The 14,196-nt window shown below is 41.0% G+C and overlaps 1 protein-coding gene across 5 annotated transcripts in view; it reads right to left on the reverse strand.

Annotated features, from left to right (window-relative positions):
- Positions 1 to 5,903: 5,903 nt before the first annotated feature.
- LOC147603813 (uncharacterized) overlaps positions 5,904 to 14,196 on the reverse strand; it is a 50,357-nt gene continuing 42,064 nt past the window's right edge. For 2 of the 5 annotated variants that reach the window (XM_086795936.1, XM_086795937.1), the window contains exon 4: positions 5,904 to 6,919. In XM_086795936.1, coding sequence (XP_086652062.1) covers positions 6,210 to 6,919 — 710 coding nt within the window. In that variant the 3' untranslated portion in view covers positions 5,904 to 6,209. The remainder of the gene's footprint in view (positions 6,920 to 14,196) is intronic. The other 3 variants (XR_015265508.1, XR_015265507.1, XM_086795938.1) reach the window with 3 other exon arrangements.

Genomic DNA, 14,196 nt, shown 5'->3' on the forward strand with positions numbered 1-14,196 from the left:
TCTTACTCTTGAAGGACATAGGCTTTCCATCTTGGAACAAAGTTGTGCCTAATGCAAAATCACTAGCATCAGTCTCAACGATGTAAGGCCTACTAGGATCTGGAAAGGCTAACACAGGAGCATCTCGAACTTTATTTTTCAAAGTATCGAAAGTTTCTTATAGCTTCTCATTCCACTCAATCAGAGAATTAGACTTTTTGTTTTTACCCTTAAGAAGGTTGGTAAAAGGCACTATCAACTTCAAATAATCCTTCATAGATTTTCAAAGAAACACCACGAAACCTAAGAAAGATCTTAACTGCTTGACCATATGCAGACTTGGCCATTCCAAAACCTTTTGGATTCGATCCAAATCTATACTTAAGCTATCTCGAGAGATCTTATGACCCAAGTATAACAATTTCTTCTTGAAGAAATCACACTTAGATAACTTACAAATATAGTTTCTCCTTCCTAAGCTTTCCTAGAACCTCTCTAAGATGATTCTCATGCTCAGCCAAAGTTTTACTATATATCAAAATGTCATCTAAGAAAACCACCATGCATTTTCCTAACAGATCCCGAAATAAAGCATTCATCATCTGTTGAAAAGTTGTTGGTGCATTAGTGAGACCAAAGGGTGACACTAAAAATTCGTAAATGGTCATAACGTGTCCTAAAAGCAATTTTAGGAACATCTTCCTCTCTGCAATACACATCCGCTAGGTACCTTGATCTTTTTTCTTAACCAGGAGAACTAGTACACCCCAAGGAGACTTACTTAGTCTAATCTGACCCATTCTCAAGTATTCAGCTAGTTTCTTGGCTACCTCATCTTCTCCTCAGTCTAGCTAAGCCGATATGGAGAAATACTAACATGTATCGCACCCAGTATTAGCTCAATTTTATGGTCCACCTCTTGTTTAGGAGGTAATCTGTGAGGTAACTCATCAGAAATACATTCAGAAATTCGCTCTTAATGGAATTTAACACTTTACTTTCCCAAACATCTAGAGAAATTTTGACTTTGCATTTTTACCTCGTACTGATAGTCTCATGAGCTAGACCATTGATGAAAATCCCACATAAGGTATAATCATCTGATTTGTCTTTGACAGCCAATTATCTAAACTTTTGCACATAATTATCAAATGACTAATTTTCCATGCTATTTTTAACAAGCTTGGCAATTATCTCGAATTCGTCCTCTGATTGGATGAACTCTTTTTTGAAAGCTTCTTCAAAATTCTGTCAAAGTGGTAGGAATGGAATCTTTTTTGAGATCCTTCCACTATGTCAATGCCTTCCCTTTCAATAACCCCTGCACCATCTCTTCTTCAACTTAGAAATTAAGATCTTTCCTTCCTGAATCAGGATGATCACACATATCATGAACATTATCATTGATCGAGAAATCAATGTGAGCCATGGTTATAAGATTCTTGAAAATCATAAAGAATCACTCGAGCCAGCGTCACTTGACCACCCTTAACTAAAATGATCTAGCAAATTAATTCACTAGAATTGAGTGCACATAAGAAAACATGCTTAAATTAGCATTTGGTGGCTAAACAATGGTAAAAAATCATGAACACACGATCTAGAATTAATCCAAACAAAAATAACTACTAATACGAGGCACATTCGTAGTAATTATATACAAATAACTCGCATCTATCTAATATAAGCACGTGAAAATGTACTTTAACACTAAATAACCCCCGAAAATATTATATTCTCGAGAAAAAAATTATCATGATTTTTTTCTTAATTTTTTCTATTTTTTAAGGCCTCAAAATCTACTAATTTTGAACTCAACCAAATCGTATCTTATGGCACTCCAAATCTAAATTTTTCAAAAAAAATTAGCTATAAAATTTACCAAAATACAATTGGTACACAAAAAATACCAATTTCGAGGACTTCTAAAATAATTTTAAGAAAATTTTCCAAGTTTGGTAATTATAAAAAAAATTGCCCCGAGAATCCCATCGATAATCAAATTTATTAATTCGGCCCTGACAATCCTCAAATCCAATTAAAATCTCTAATTTCAATGGAATTTCTAATTTTCTAAGTAAAAAATAGATTTTTACAAGAAATTGAAGGGTCACGGGTGCCCGCATGGACACACCACATGCCAGACGACAAACTCGGATATTCCAAAAATTGAAAAAAACCGTCTAATTTTTCATAAATTTTCAAGAATTTTTAAAAATTTTAATTGTACCCCAAACGCACGAGAATACAAACAGTCAAAAATTTTGGAGCTCGATCCCAGAATGCAAACATCCAAGGGTCTCAGAAACCGGAAAGACAAGTAACTCCCGAAATTTGAAAAGGTAAAAAAGAAATTGGATTCCAAAGGCTAAAGGGCTCAAGATGATTTTTTTTTAAGTAAAAGTTTTTTTTAAAAAGCTTTGAATTACAACTTAACAAAGTTTTTTTTTTTTTGAGAAACGTGGGAGGAGGCACAGGTTGCTACCGTGCTGCCCCCCCCCCCCCCCCGCCCCCGAACGACGGGCGGTGGCAGTTGTGCGAGGGAGAGGGGGGGAGCATGAGCTACTCCTTCTCTTTCCCTTCTCCACCTCAACAATCTCCTTCCATCACTTCTCTTATCTCCTTCCTCTCCTTTGTTAATCATGGTGGTTAATTACTAATCATGTTTTATTCATTAATCATGATTATTTACTAATCAAACCTACCCACATAAGGGGTGTTTCCATGCGGAAGATAAAAATTGAAGGAAAATTTTGATGGGTGAGATAGAAGTTATGCCGCACACACGGGAGAGAACCCGATGCGTTCACATGCTGCCCCCACTAATTTTCAACAAAAAATTGGCAGAAATTTATTAACGTGTCCGTGGGAAACCTGCAAAAATGCATTAAAAATTACCATAAAAATGCTCTTAAATTTTTTTAAATAATTAGAAAAAATTGCTTAAAATTGTAGAAATGTAAGGAATCCTTTCTACTAAAAAATAACCATAATAGCATGTACGGTATTTTGGTTAAAAAAATCATAAAATGCTTATTTTAACCATAAAATTAGAGAAAAATAACATTTTCACTCACGAAATTTCCCCGCATCATCGAAACGTCCATCCAAGTTGAAAAGCATCACGTTTTGACCGCCATATTGGCGTTCCCAATACATAGGCCACCAAAACAAACCAAAAAATAATATTTTTTTTAGTAAATATTAAAATTTACTTTTAAAATGCTAAAAATTTAGTATAATAAGAAAATTAAGAGGAGAAAAAACATTTAAAAAATTTAACTAGAGAACGCTCTGATACCACTGTTAAAACCCTAAAGACCTCTCTAGCTAATCACTATGCATAAACACACATAAACCAGGTATATACTCATTCACACAACACCCCTGAGCCTAAGGGTGCACGCATCAACATAATGAAGAACCACATACCTAACCTTGGTATCCCATACCACCAAGAAGTATATCTTCAATCCAACAACACATAGCTCTAGCATGAAATGGCAAGAGAGTAGATACAATGCTCTAAACAAGAGAATGTCCCTTGAGAGTGCCCCATGCTCCTTTCATATAGGAGAGCTCTCAAGTGGCTCTTGACTCTCCATTTCCATGTGTGACCCTTGGTTGCCTGACCCTAACCTCAACCCAAGCTTAGGTCTAACCCTTGCCCCACTAGAGCATGTTCCCATGCTCCCATGCTCACATGCGTAGGGTGGGTTAGACTACTGGTATATGCACATATAGTGTGCACACATGACAAGTAGTCTAACCCACCCTTCACCTCATCTTCAAATTCCATCCACCTTGGGATCACATTAATAGTCGCTAACAAGAACATCTAGATCTCACAAAATGTAAGTCTATGAAGTGGCTCTTATAAGCCATATATCATCATCAATGATTTTTATGGCATGCAAAATGGAACCTATTTAATTTTCTATGTCAAATTTATATACAAATAATCCTCCACCCATGAGATGATTCTTCCACGTCTTAAGATCAATCTTCAAAAAAACATGGCTGACCTTCCTTAAGCACACGTGATCCCAATCAAGGATAAGTTTAAATTCCCTCAGAATGGATTGGACTAAAATAACATTATAAGAATCCAATTTGTATAGGAGGCTTGCATTACACAAGTGGCAATATGCGAACTCAAGGATTATAACCTAATGGCATGGCAAAAATCCATTTTTAGCTTGATTTAAACAAGTATTTGTAATAGTAGGTGCCCATGATATGGCACTAGGGTATACCCAAGGATCGTTTTTTTTTTTTTTTTGCTAAATTAGGAGCTTAGAGAAGAAAGAGCCAAATACTAAACTAGAGAATAAGTGAGTAAATACTAAACTAGAGAATAAGTGAGTTTTGGACGGTGAATTAGTATAAACAAGCTTAATATACCTTGAGATTATAATTTGAACTTGGGATCTCTTGTTTAATCTTTCCTTTTATTGATGTTTCTTCTCATGCCTTTGTACTTTCACACGTTCATGGTGCTTGTTAGCTTCTAGGGTTCCATTGTAGCTTATTTGTAATTTCTTTTGCTTTAAGGGAAGTGGTACCATTAGAAGGGAAAGCTCCCACTCCCATGTGCTTCTCTTGAGTAGATGAACTTTTTTAGGACTAAGATCTCATGGGGGCCTAAAGGCACTTAGGATTGGTGAGTGAATGAATTATGAGAGATAAAAGGGAAAGCTCATGTGCTTCTCTTGAGTAGATGAACTTTTTAAGGACTAAGATCTCATGGGGGCCTAAAGGCACTTAGGGTTGGTGAGTGAATGAATTATGAGAGATAAACAGGTGAACCATAAGAGAGAGAAAGAATTTCACTTGAGAAGGTGTGGAGAAGGAGACCAAACTTGGAAGAATGAGTGTACAAGAGGTCATTGGAAAAGAGAGTTTCCCCAACGTTTTTCTCCTTGTGGATCTTAATAAACACAATGGAGCGTGGCCCTCAAGGAAGGAGTAATGGGCTTGCCTCCCCAAACTTGGGTGGATGACCGAGAAAGATATTTGTGCGCTTGTATCGTATTGACACCATCTCATTGCTTCTCATTTAAAAGCATTAAGATAGATATGCGACCACCTTTCTAATATAGCTTGGAAACCCCCCACTCGACTTTGGTGTGTAGTAATTTAAACGGATCGACGCCCTTCAACTTTACATATTCCAAATGTTAATAGAGCTGGGGAACAATATCATTGTCGCTTCAAAGATAATTTTAGATCTCTTTTGGCATTTTGGTCTTGCCTTATACAAGACATTACTAGGAATTGCTCAATCAAGACACTCATCTAGTGACCCAAAGGGTGGAAGATTATTTTGCAGTTTTTGTTTTTGACATTTTTGGATTTGGTGTACATATATTCTTCTTCTTCTTTGTCTAAGTATAATTATTGTTTACAACAGAATGTCAATCACCAAACAATCCAAAGAGTGGAGATTTATCCTTGCATTTTTGTTTTTAAAAGTCCTTGATTTGGTGTAAATTTGTTTTGATTAACATTTATGGTTTGTGACTGCAACTATTGTTTAGAACGGAAAGTCAATATCATCAATCAAACCAAAGGGTAGAGATTTATTCTTGCATTTTGTTTTAAAAAGTTAATGATTTGGTGTAGATTTGTTTTGATTAACAATTACTGTTTTATTGTTTGTGAATGCAGTTATTGTTTATAATAAAAACATCACATAGTGGCATCGTGACAAGACGCCCATTTGCAAAACGGACATTTGATTAAGGATACGTTAATTTAAATTGACTTCATTCTCTTCCATAACATAGCTTTGCAAACAATTGTGAGGCTCGTTAGAGCTAGCAAATCAATATAGCAAGCACTAACTGCTTGATAACTAGTACGCAGGTAGTGTTTTCATATACATTATGAAACAAATGCTAGCGTTTTTATATCACACGTCATTATGGACAACTCAATTTCAACATTGGCTGAAGTGGTGAGTAGCACACGCTAAAGAATTATGGACAAGGAAACACCTCATTATTTTTCTACAAGACCGGTCCCTAGCAACCTGCTCTTCAGAAAGCACATCATAGCTCCTGCATGCCTGCTATACAAAAATAGATCACACCTTCTGTTCAATAATGCAGGATGCACAGTACACACTCAACTGCAGAGCTTGCCAGTGCTTCACTTGCAAACGTTCCTGGTTTATACCTCATTATGGAAGCACAAAAATCTCGGATGCACCAAGTGGCTAAGCTGTGTTATATAGACATTGTTGGGCCCTGCTTGTACATGGAGAAGCCTTTGCTAGAGTAGCTATTAAATTTTTCCAGGTCCATGTGCAGGCTGTTGTTAATTACCATACTTGATTCACCAAGATGAAGGTAAGTTTCCAAGCACTCCGGGTCACCATACCAATCATCTTCATAGAGTGGCCATGCAAACCTCTTATCATCTTTTAATGCCTCCGGAAAACCATCCACATCTTGATCAGCCAAAGGTTCATTAGAATAGTTTGACAACTCTCCACTCGAAACAGACATCGCAGTCTCCTCTTTCCAAGCTGACACGGCCCTTGGTCGTTGGCAGGCGTCCCCGAAGGGCCTCTTTAAAGTGTTTGTTGATGTAAGCACTTCAAAACTCGGATCATCTAAAGGACCACTGAAGCCTTCACAACAAGGATTGGGTGTTGCAGACAACTCACAGTCATACATTCTTCCATTAATCATATAAAAGGGGGCAACAACAAAATCAATTGATTTAATATCTTCACATGGCTGGTGGAAAGAATTCACATGAAACTGTTGTCTAGCACCTTCTTGGCTGATGCACAAAGAGTCGTGTTGTAGTTTGGTATCCACAGGCTTCCATGTTGTCGGTTTTTCATTTGTCATAGTGAGACCAGATGCATGTTTGCCAGCTGAGAACAAGCCTCCGTCCATGATAGGTACATTTTTTTTTGTACATGCCCCTGCAGAAAGGACATTTTATAAGCAAAGGTATTCACCAGTAACACTTCCTTAGCTTCTTTCACACGAACGCATGGACTTGCATGAGGCTGCATCCCAATGAGAAAGGCAGTGATGAAGCATGGGCAGAACAGCCAGCCTTACAAAAAGATGAAGGGCCAGCAAGCAGTAGTAACAGCTGGGAACGGCCGTTTCCAATTAGATAACCAGAGCATACCAATAGGAAACGGCCATTTCCTAGCCAAAATTGCCGAAACTCCGTTTCTCTGGAGGCATTGTTTCTGTTCTCATTTACCATTTCCTAATCTCATATAAGAATTTTCTCACTTTTTCCCTGCTAAGTTTTGAGTTATTCTTGTTCTATCTCTTTTGATTTATAGTCCATTCCAAGTTTCTTCTCTATACTTAGATCTACTATATAATGTAAAAGACATGCCGTTTCCGTTCCCCAGTTTCAGACAGTTTTCGTTGCAGACATTTATGTTGCAGAGACATCATCCGTTTTTGTTGCATGCAACTAAGAATCAGAGACTGCCAGCATGTCATACATGGGCTTCTCCCAATAATCGAACCCCCCCAATTCACGATGTGGGATATATCACCAACACCGACACCTTGCCATCCACGTGGTGCTTGCTTGACGGCGCTACCCCAATACCCTCCCTTGATGGCAAGCTCGCGACACGCCTGCACTTAACAGTGCGACTCACCGGTAGCCAGTTCTCACCTGCCAGCCATGGCCTCCACCACCGGCACCGAGCCTTTTTATACCCGCTAGCCATGACGTCCACCCGGCAAACTAGTGCTCACAGCTGTAACCCAAGAAGCAAGGGCGACAATGTAAAAAGCCACGCAAAGCAAGTGCAAGACCCTCCAAGCAGCCTGTCTAAAGGCTTTTTACAACCCTGGACAACATGTCAAGCCAGCCGACAAGCATCTGGAGCAACCATGCTCCGATCGACCAGCATATACAGCAGGCTGACAGCATGTCTTGAGCATATGCAGCAGTCGGCCAGCCATGGAACACAACAGCAGTAGGGTGAGAGAAAGTCGGCCAGCAGTATCATATTGGGCAACACGATTATTTGTGCACAGCATTAAATACTGTTTGCGCAATATTTAATGCTAACTATAGCAATATTTGTCCAATAAAAACAGGTCGACAGCCCTTTTAATGGCCAACCAGCAGATTAGTTCCATATATAAGCAAGCGCCAACCTTCCATCATAAATCATCAAGCAAAAAATCAGCACAAGAGTCAGAAATCAGCATTCTTCCTCTCCAGGCTAACATTGAAGCTTCTCTACCATGATCAACCTCAGTGCATGCAACATAGGTTGTAAGGGACCAACTCCACCCAGCAGTTACAGTGGCCTAATTGACATTTAACTCATTCAAGAGCATAAATTAGATGAAAGCCAATGCATCATTTTGGCAAGCTTCTATCTGGTGACACTTTTTCTGCAAGCTCCAAGAGTGGTGTACGTATTTCAGTTTCCCAGTCCATCTTGTCTTGTCATGGTGCCGTTATGCTTGCTAGAGCTCAGTGGATTGTCATAGGACAATATGCATGTTGGTATCCTCAATATTCATTCCCCCAATCATAGAGGGGAGATCACTTCCTTTTGGCCGCTTCTCACAAAATGGCTTCCACATGTAGATCACCGGATCATTGGGGGAGACTTTAATATGGTTGAGCAGCCAATAAAATAAAAGAGGAAGACATGAAGGGGTGCAACTTGCTGAGAGAGTTGTATGGAAAAGATTTATACTCTCTACCTCTTTCAAACCATCACCTACGTCTAGCATCTATACACTCTCGATTTGGATCGCCTTCCAAGGCTAGTACTAGAGTCATCTATAAAGTTACACCAGGAAAGGGAGAGGAAGTGGGTTAGGTTGTTTGGACTGTCCTACATTGTTGGGTATTTTGGAGTCTCTATGTGTGAACATCCCTTTATTGTGTGTGTGTGAACACTCACTCATGTGACTAAGTGAGTATGTATGTGTGAACCACCTCTTATAGCCACTAGAGTATTTGTGTGTGTAAGCACTGCTGTCATTGGTTTAGTGTTATTGCCTCATGAGTAGTGTCACGACCATGTGTATTTGTACAATGTATCCGAACATTGGGCATGGTGGTCAATGTGCATAACATTTGTCAAGTGTTCATACTTGGGGTCAAAGAGGACTCAAGGTATTATTAAGGTCCTCTTTTCATAACCCATGGGGACAAAGGTTTAAAAAAACCTAACTACTTTTTTTTTTGGGAATTCGTGGCCCTTTGAGGGGTTACACTACTATTGGCGGGGACTCTCTTTTTGGAGGGGTTGGCTGCAGCTGCACACGTGTATGCTTTTTCGTGTGGGAAGGCTGACGGGCTGGGCTGAACAGTACGCTTTTCTACTTCCCTTTCTCTGTGGTGGAAGGCGGCTGCAGGGAGGAAGCGCACAGCCCTTTCTCTCTCTTGGCGAGCTGAAGGCAGCTGCAGGAGAGGAAGCGCACAGCTCTCTCTCTTCCTCTTGCCAAGCCGGTGGGCTGGACTACAGGGGGGCAGAAACGCAGGACCGAGCAGGCTCCTCACGCTCTCTCTCTTTCTCTCTCTCTCTCTCTCTCTCTCTCTTGGAAGGGGGGTCAGCAGGATTGCAGGCAGCTGCAGGCTGCAGGAGGCATTTCTCACTCCCTCTCTCTCTTGGAAGGATGTGGGCTCTGCAGGAAGCACACGGGCTGACAGCCGAGAGGCTTCTCTCTCTCTCTCTCTCTCTCTCTCTCTCTCTCTCTCTCGGGCTGTTCGGGAGTGTGCTCTCAATCCTTTGTGAGAGGAAGGATTTGCAAGAGAGTAGAAACAGGGCAACCCGAGAGACGATTTTGGACGAGTCTATGGGCTGAAGTGTGGCTGTTTTTTCGGCTGCAAGTAAGAGAAATTTGGCTATGTTGTTCGAGGCCTCATGAATGTATTTTCTTGGCATAAAGGGATGCAGGATTGTGTATTGGAATTAGCACAAGATTGTGCGGGACTTGTATGCTGAGAGGATCAGAGGTGTTAACATCTTGAGCATGCTATTACTTTCAGCCATGTTTGGCCATGTTGTATTCAATTGGACTCTTCCTGGAATGTGAATAAAGAAATACCGAAAGGGGAGCCAAGCTTTGGGGCCAACAAGTGTCGTTGTTTTCTTGTAGGAGCGCTCTAACTCCCTTTTATCTGTTTTATTTGCTGATTTACAGCTTTGTTAGGGCGATAGTTCGTTTACCGCACTTTGGTTTTCACTGAAGGTCGGTTTCAAGATTCTGTTGCTGGGACCATCACCAACTTTCCCAAGGGGGTGAGCTCGTGGTTGTCTCGAGGAAAGTCGTCGCTGTAAATTTCAGCAAGATGTCTTATCAAGAGGAAGACTACGACTATGATGAAGAGGAAGAGGAAGAGGAGGAAACCACTCCTGCGAGGACTCAGTTTGAGGATACATATGCAGAACGACACGCTGCAACAGATGCACGTTATGAGGATGTAACGCAGCTAGAAGAGATGCCAAGTAAAGAGGAAGAGGATGCCCAATTTAAAGCCCGATTGGCAGGTGCAGTGGATGTGCTCATGCAGCTCACGCAGAGTATGAAGTTTCATGAATTTACGAGGGCCCCTTCTGAGCCTAAGAAGAAGAAAAAGGTGCGTTCTGAAAACCCACCTCAGGGTAACAGTAATGCTATCCCACAGGATCCTGCTTATGGACAGTTTTCCAACATGCAGAACACTTATGGTGCTAACCCACAGAATTCCTTTTTCAAGCAGCCACCTATTCCGCAGCAATCTTTGCATCCAAGCTATTCTGGCGGAGGTTCCGTGTTCCAAACTATGACTAGGGGTTATCCTCAAGGAGGCATGGGAATGCAAGGGAATTTGGTGCTAGTTTTCAGCTTGGAATGCAAGGAAATATGTATGGGGGCATGCAGCCCGGAATGCAAGGAAACATGTATGGTGGTATGCATCCAGGAATGCAAGGAAATACGTATGGGGGAATTGTCACCAGCCTGGATATTTCCCAGTCTGAAAGGGGTCTGGTGGACTCCAGGATGTTTAAATATTTGGAAAGTACAAGCTTTGGGAATGGGGGATTATCCTAGAATACAAAGGACCACACTCCTAAAATTTAGGAGAGTTGCTATCTCTGGCCCGACTCCGATGGAAATTCTGTTCGCGTCATTACATCTGGAATTGAGCATATACCAAGAGTTGGCAAAGTGCCTATGACAGAATGTCTACCAGTTGGGATATTTTTAGAGGTAAAGATTATGGAAGGACCCATCTCTTAGATTGGGACATGTGGCAAGAAAGTGGATCAAAGTGAGACAAGTGGCCTCACACTTGTCACTTCAGCTATTGTGTGGCTCTCCACTTGTCATTGTAGCCTTCTCTTGCCATTTTAGCTCATGGAAGGCCCAAATCTATAAATTGGAGCCCTCTCTCTTCATTAATAGAGGCTCTCTTGCCGCACACTGGCCTCTACCACCGTTGAAGGTTGCCCTAATGATAGCTACTCTCTTTCTCTCTCTCTCTTGAAGGCTGCCCATGAAGAATACCGGCTATTGGGGACTGTTTTGGAGGCTTCCATCGCGAAGAAATACTGAAGGCAAGGGTATTTAATCATTTATTATGATTTCTAGCCATCGTACTTGTTGCACCAGCATTTGTACTTGCTCTACCTGCTGTACCAGCCATCGTACCGACTGTACTAGCCAATGTACCTACTGTACCAGCCACCGTACCAGCTATACCCGCTTTTTAAAGATATGGTGACGAGATATTTCTTTTGGCTTCATGACCAACCTGGCAAAGAAAAGCTAAGTATACTTTGAGTTTGCAAAGTTGGTGCTTTGGCTATTTACTATGAAGTGTTTTTGATGTTCACTAACCCTTGTATAACTATGCAAGGAGAAAGGTGTTGTTGTTTGCCTTGAGATGGTTTCAGGGAAACATTGGTTATGGCTCCCTTTAATGGGATGAATTCTTTTCATGGCTCCCTTTATTGGGATGGATTATATCCATGGAGATTTCTTTCTTGGACGAGATTTATATAGATATTGGGCTTCACAAGCAATTTCTATGGACGAATCTGTCCGTGTTTATAGAGAAGAAATCTTTGGATATCTCATGGATATGATGCTTTTATGGATAAAGTCCACCTCTACTCCAAGGTGTGTAGTTAGCACAGACTATGTGGTAAGAGTTATGGTATACAAGGATTATGGTATACAGGTCTATGGATTCTTGGACTTCTTTTCTAGGAATTTGGATCCATCCTCAGGTTTATGGATTATGTTTATGGCTCCCTTTTACTGGGATGGATTATTCTTTTTAGCTCCCTTTATTTGGGATGCATTGGACTTATGAAACTCATGATTCACATACCATGTGTAGTGTTCTCTTGTCCTACGTGCTCTCTTGAAGATTGTTTCTACCATGTGAGGGTGGAACAATAGAGAGCAGATGGAAGGGAACATGGGCACTTCAAAGGGTAGTGACAAGCACAACATACCCTGTGTGGTGTTCTCTTGTCCTACGTCCTCTCTTGAAGATTGTTTCTACCATGTGAGGGTGGAACAATAGAGAGCAGATGGAAGGGAACATGGGCACTTCAAAGGGTAGTGACAAGCACAACATACCCTGTGTAGTGTTCTCTTGTCCTACGTGCTCTCTTGAAGATTGTTTCTACCATGTGTGGGTGGAACAATAGAGAGCAGATGGAAGGAAACATGGGCACTTGAGAGGGTAGTGTGAGTTGGTGGCTGAAATGCCTACAAACTATTGGTGGCCGAAATGCCTATAAACTATGTATAGCAGAAATGCTTATGGAACACCAGGTTATCTATGCCTACGAGTGATTGTTTTATCTTGTTACTTGAGCCCACCTCTCATCCAAGGTGTGTGGTCAGAGTACCAACACGGAGTGCAAGTGGTAAAGTGGACATGACGGGACTTATGTCTATGCCAAGGGTCATGTGGACCGATGTCTTGTTGGCAGGAGACTTATTTTGTCTCGCCCATTTACTTGGGACATGGATTATGATATCTGGACTTACGGGACTATTTTGTCTCGCCCATTTACTTGGGACATGGATTATGATATCTGGACTTACGGGACTGTTTTGTCTCGCCCATTTACTTGGGACATGGATTATGATATCTGGACTTATGGGACTGTTTTTTGTCTCGCCCATTTACTTGGGACAGGATTATGATATCTAGACTTATGGGACTAATTTGTCTCGCCCATTTACTTGGGACATGATTATGATATCTGGACTTATGGGACTGTTTTTTGTCTCACCCATTTATCTTGGGACATGATTTTGATATTGGTATTATGGAGACGTATTTAGTCTCGCCCATTTCTTTGGGACATAGATTCTTCGGTTATATTGGATTTTTGAGACTGTCTCGTCTCGCCCAATCGATGGGACATGATTATATCTTGAATATATGGCTTGAAGCTTAAAGTTGCGGACAACTTTTAAGAAGCTGGGGAGGATGTCACCAGCCTGCACATTTCCCAGTCTGAAAGGGGTCTGGTGGACTCCAGGATGTTTAAATATTTGGAAAGTACAAGCTTTGGGAATGGGGGATTATCCTAGAATACAAAGGACCACAGTCCTAAAATTTAGGAGAGTTGCTATTTTTGGCCCGACTCCGATGGAAATTTTGTTCGCGTCATTACATCTAGAATTGAGCAGATACCAAGAGTTGGCAAAGTGCCTATGACAGAATGTCTACCAGTTGGGATATTTTTAGAGGTAAAGATTATGGAAGGACCCATCTCTTAGATTGGGACATGTGGCAAGAAAGTGGATCAAAGTGAGACAAGTGGCCTCACACTTGTCACTTCAGCTATTGTGTGGCTCTCCACTTGTCATTGTAGCCTTCTCTTGCCATTTTAGCTCATGGAAGACCCAAATCTATAAATTGGAGCCCTCTCTCTTCATTAATAGAGGCTCTCTTGCTGCACCCTAGCCTCTACCACCGTTGAAGGCTGCCCTAATGATGGCTACTCTCTTTCTCTCTCTCTCTTGAAGGCTGCCCATGAAGAATACCGGCTGTTGGGGACTGTTTTGGAGGCTTCCATCGCGAAGAAATACTGAAGGCAAGGGTATTTAATCATTTATTATGATTTCTAGCCATCGTACTTGTTGCACCAGCATTTGTACTTGCTGTACCAGCCATCGTATCTACTGTACTAGCCACCGTACCGGCTGTACCCACTGTACTAGTCATTGTACCTACTGTACC

This window comes from Cibotium barometz, chromosome 63 (assembly GCF_041138505.1).
Source record: "Cibotium barometz isolate CiBa-2024 chromosome 63, ASM4113850v1, whole genome shotgun sequence".
NCBI lineage: Eukaryota > Viridiplantae > Streptophyta > Polypodiopsida > Cyatheales > Cibotiaceae > Cibotium > Cibotium barometz.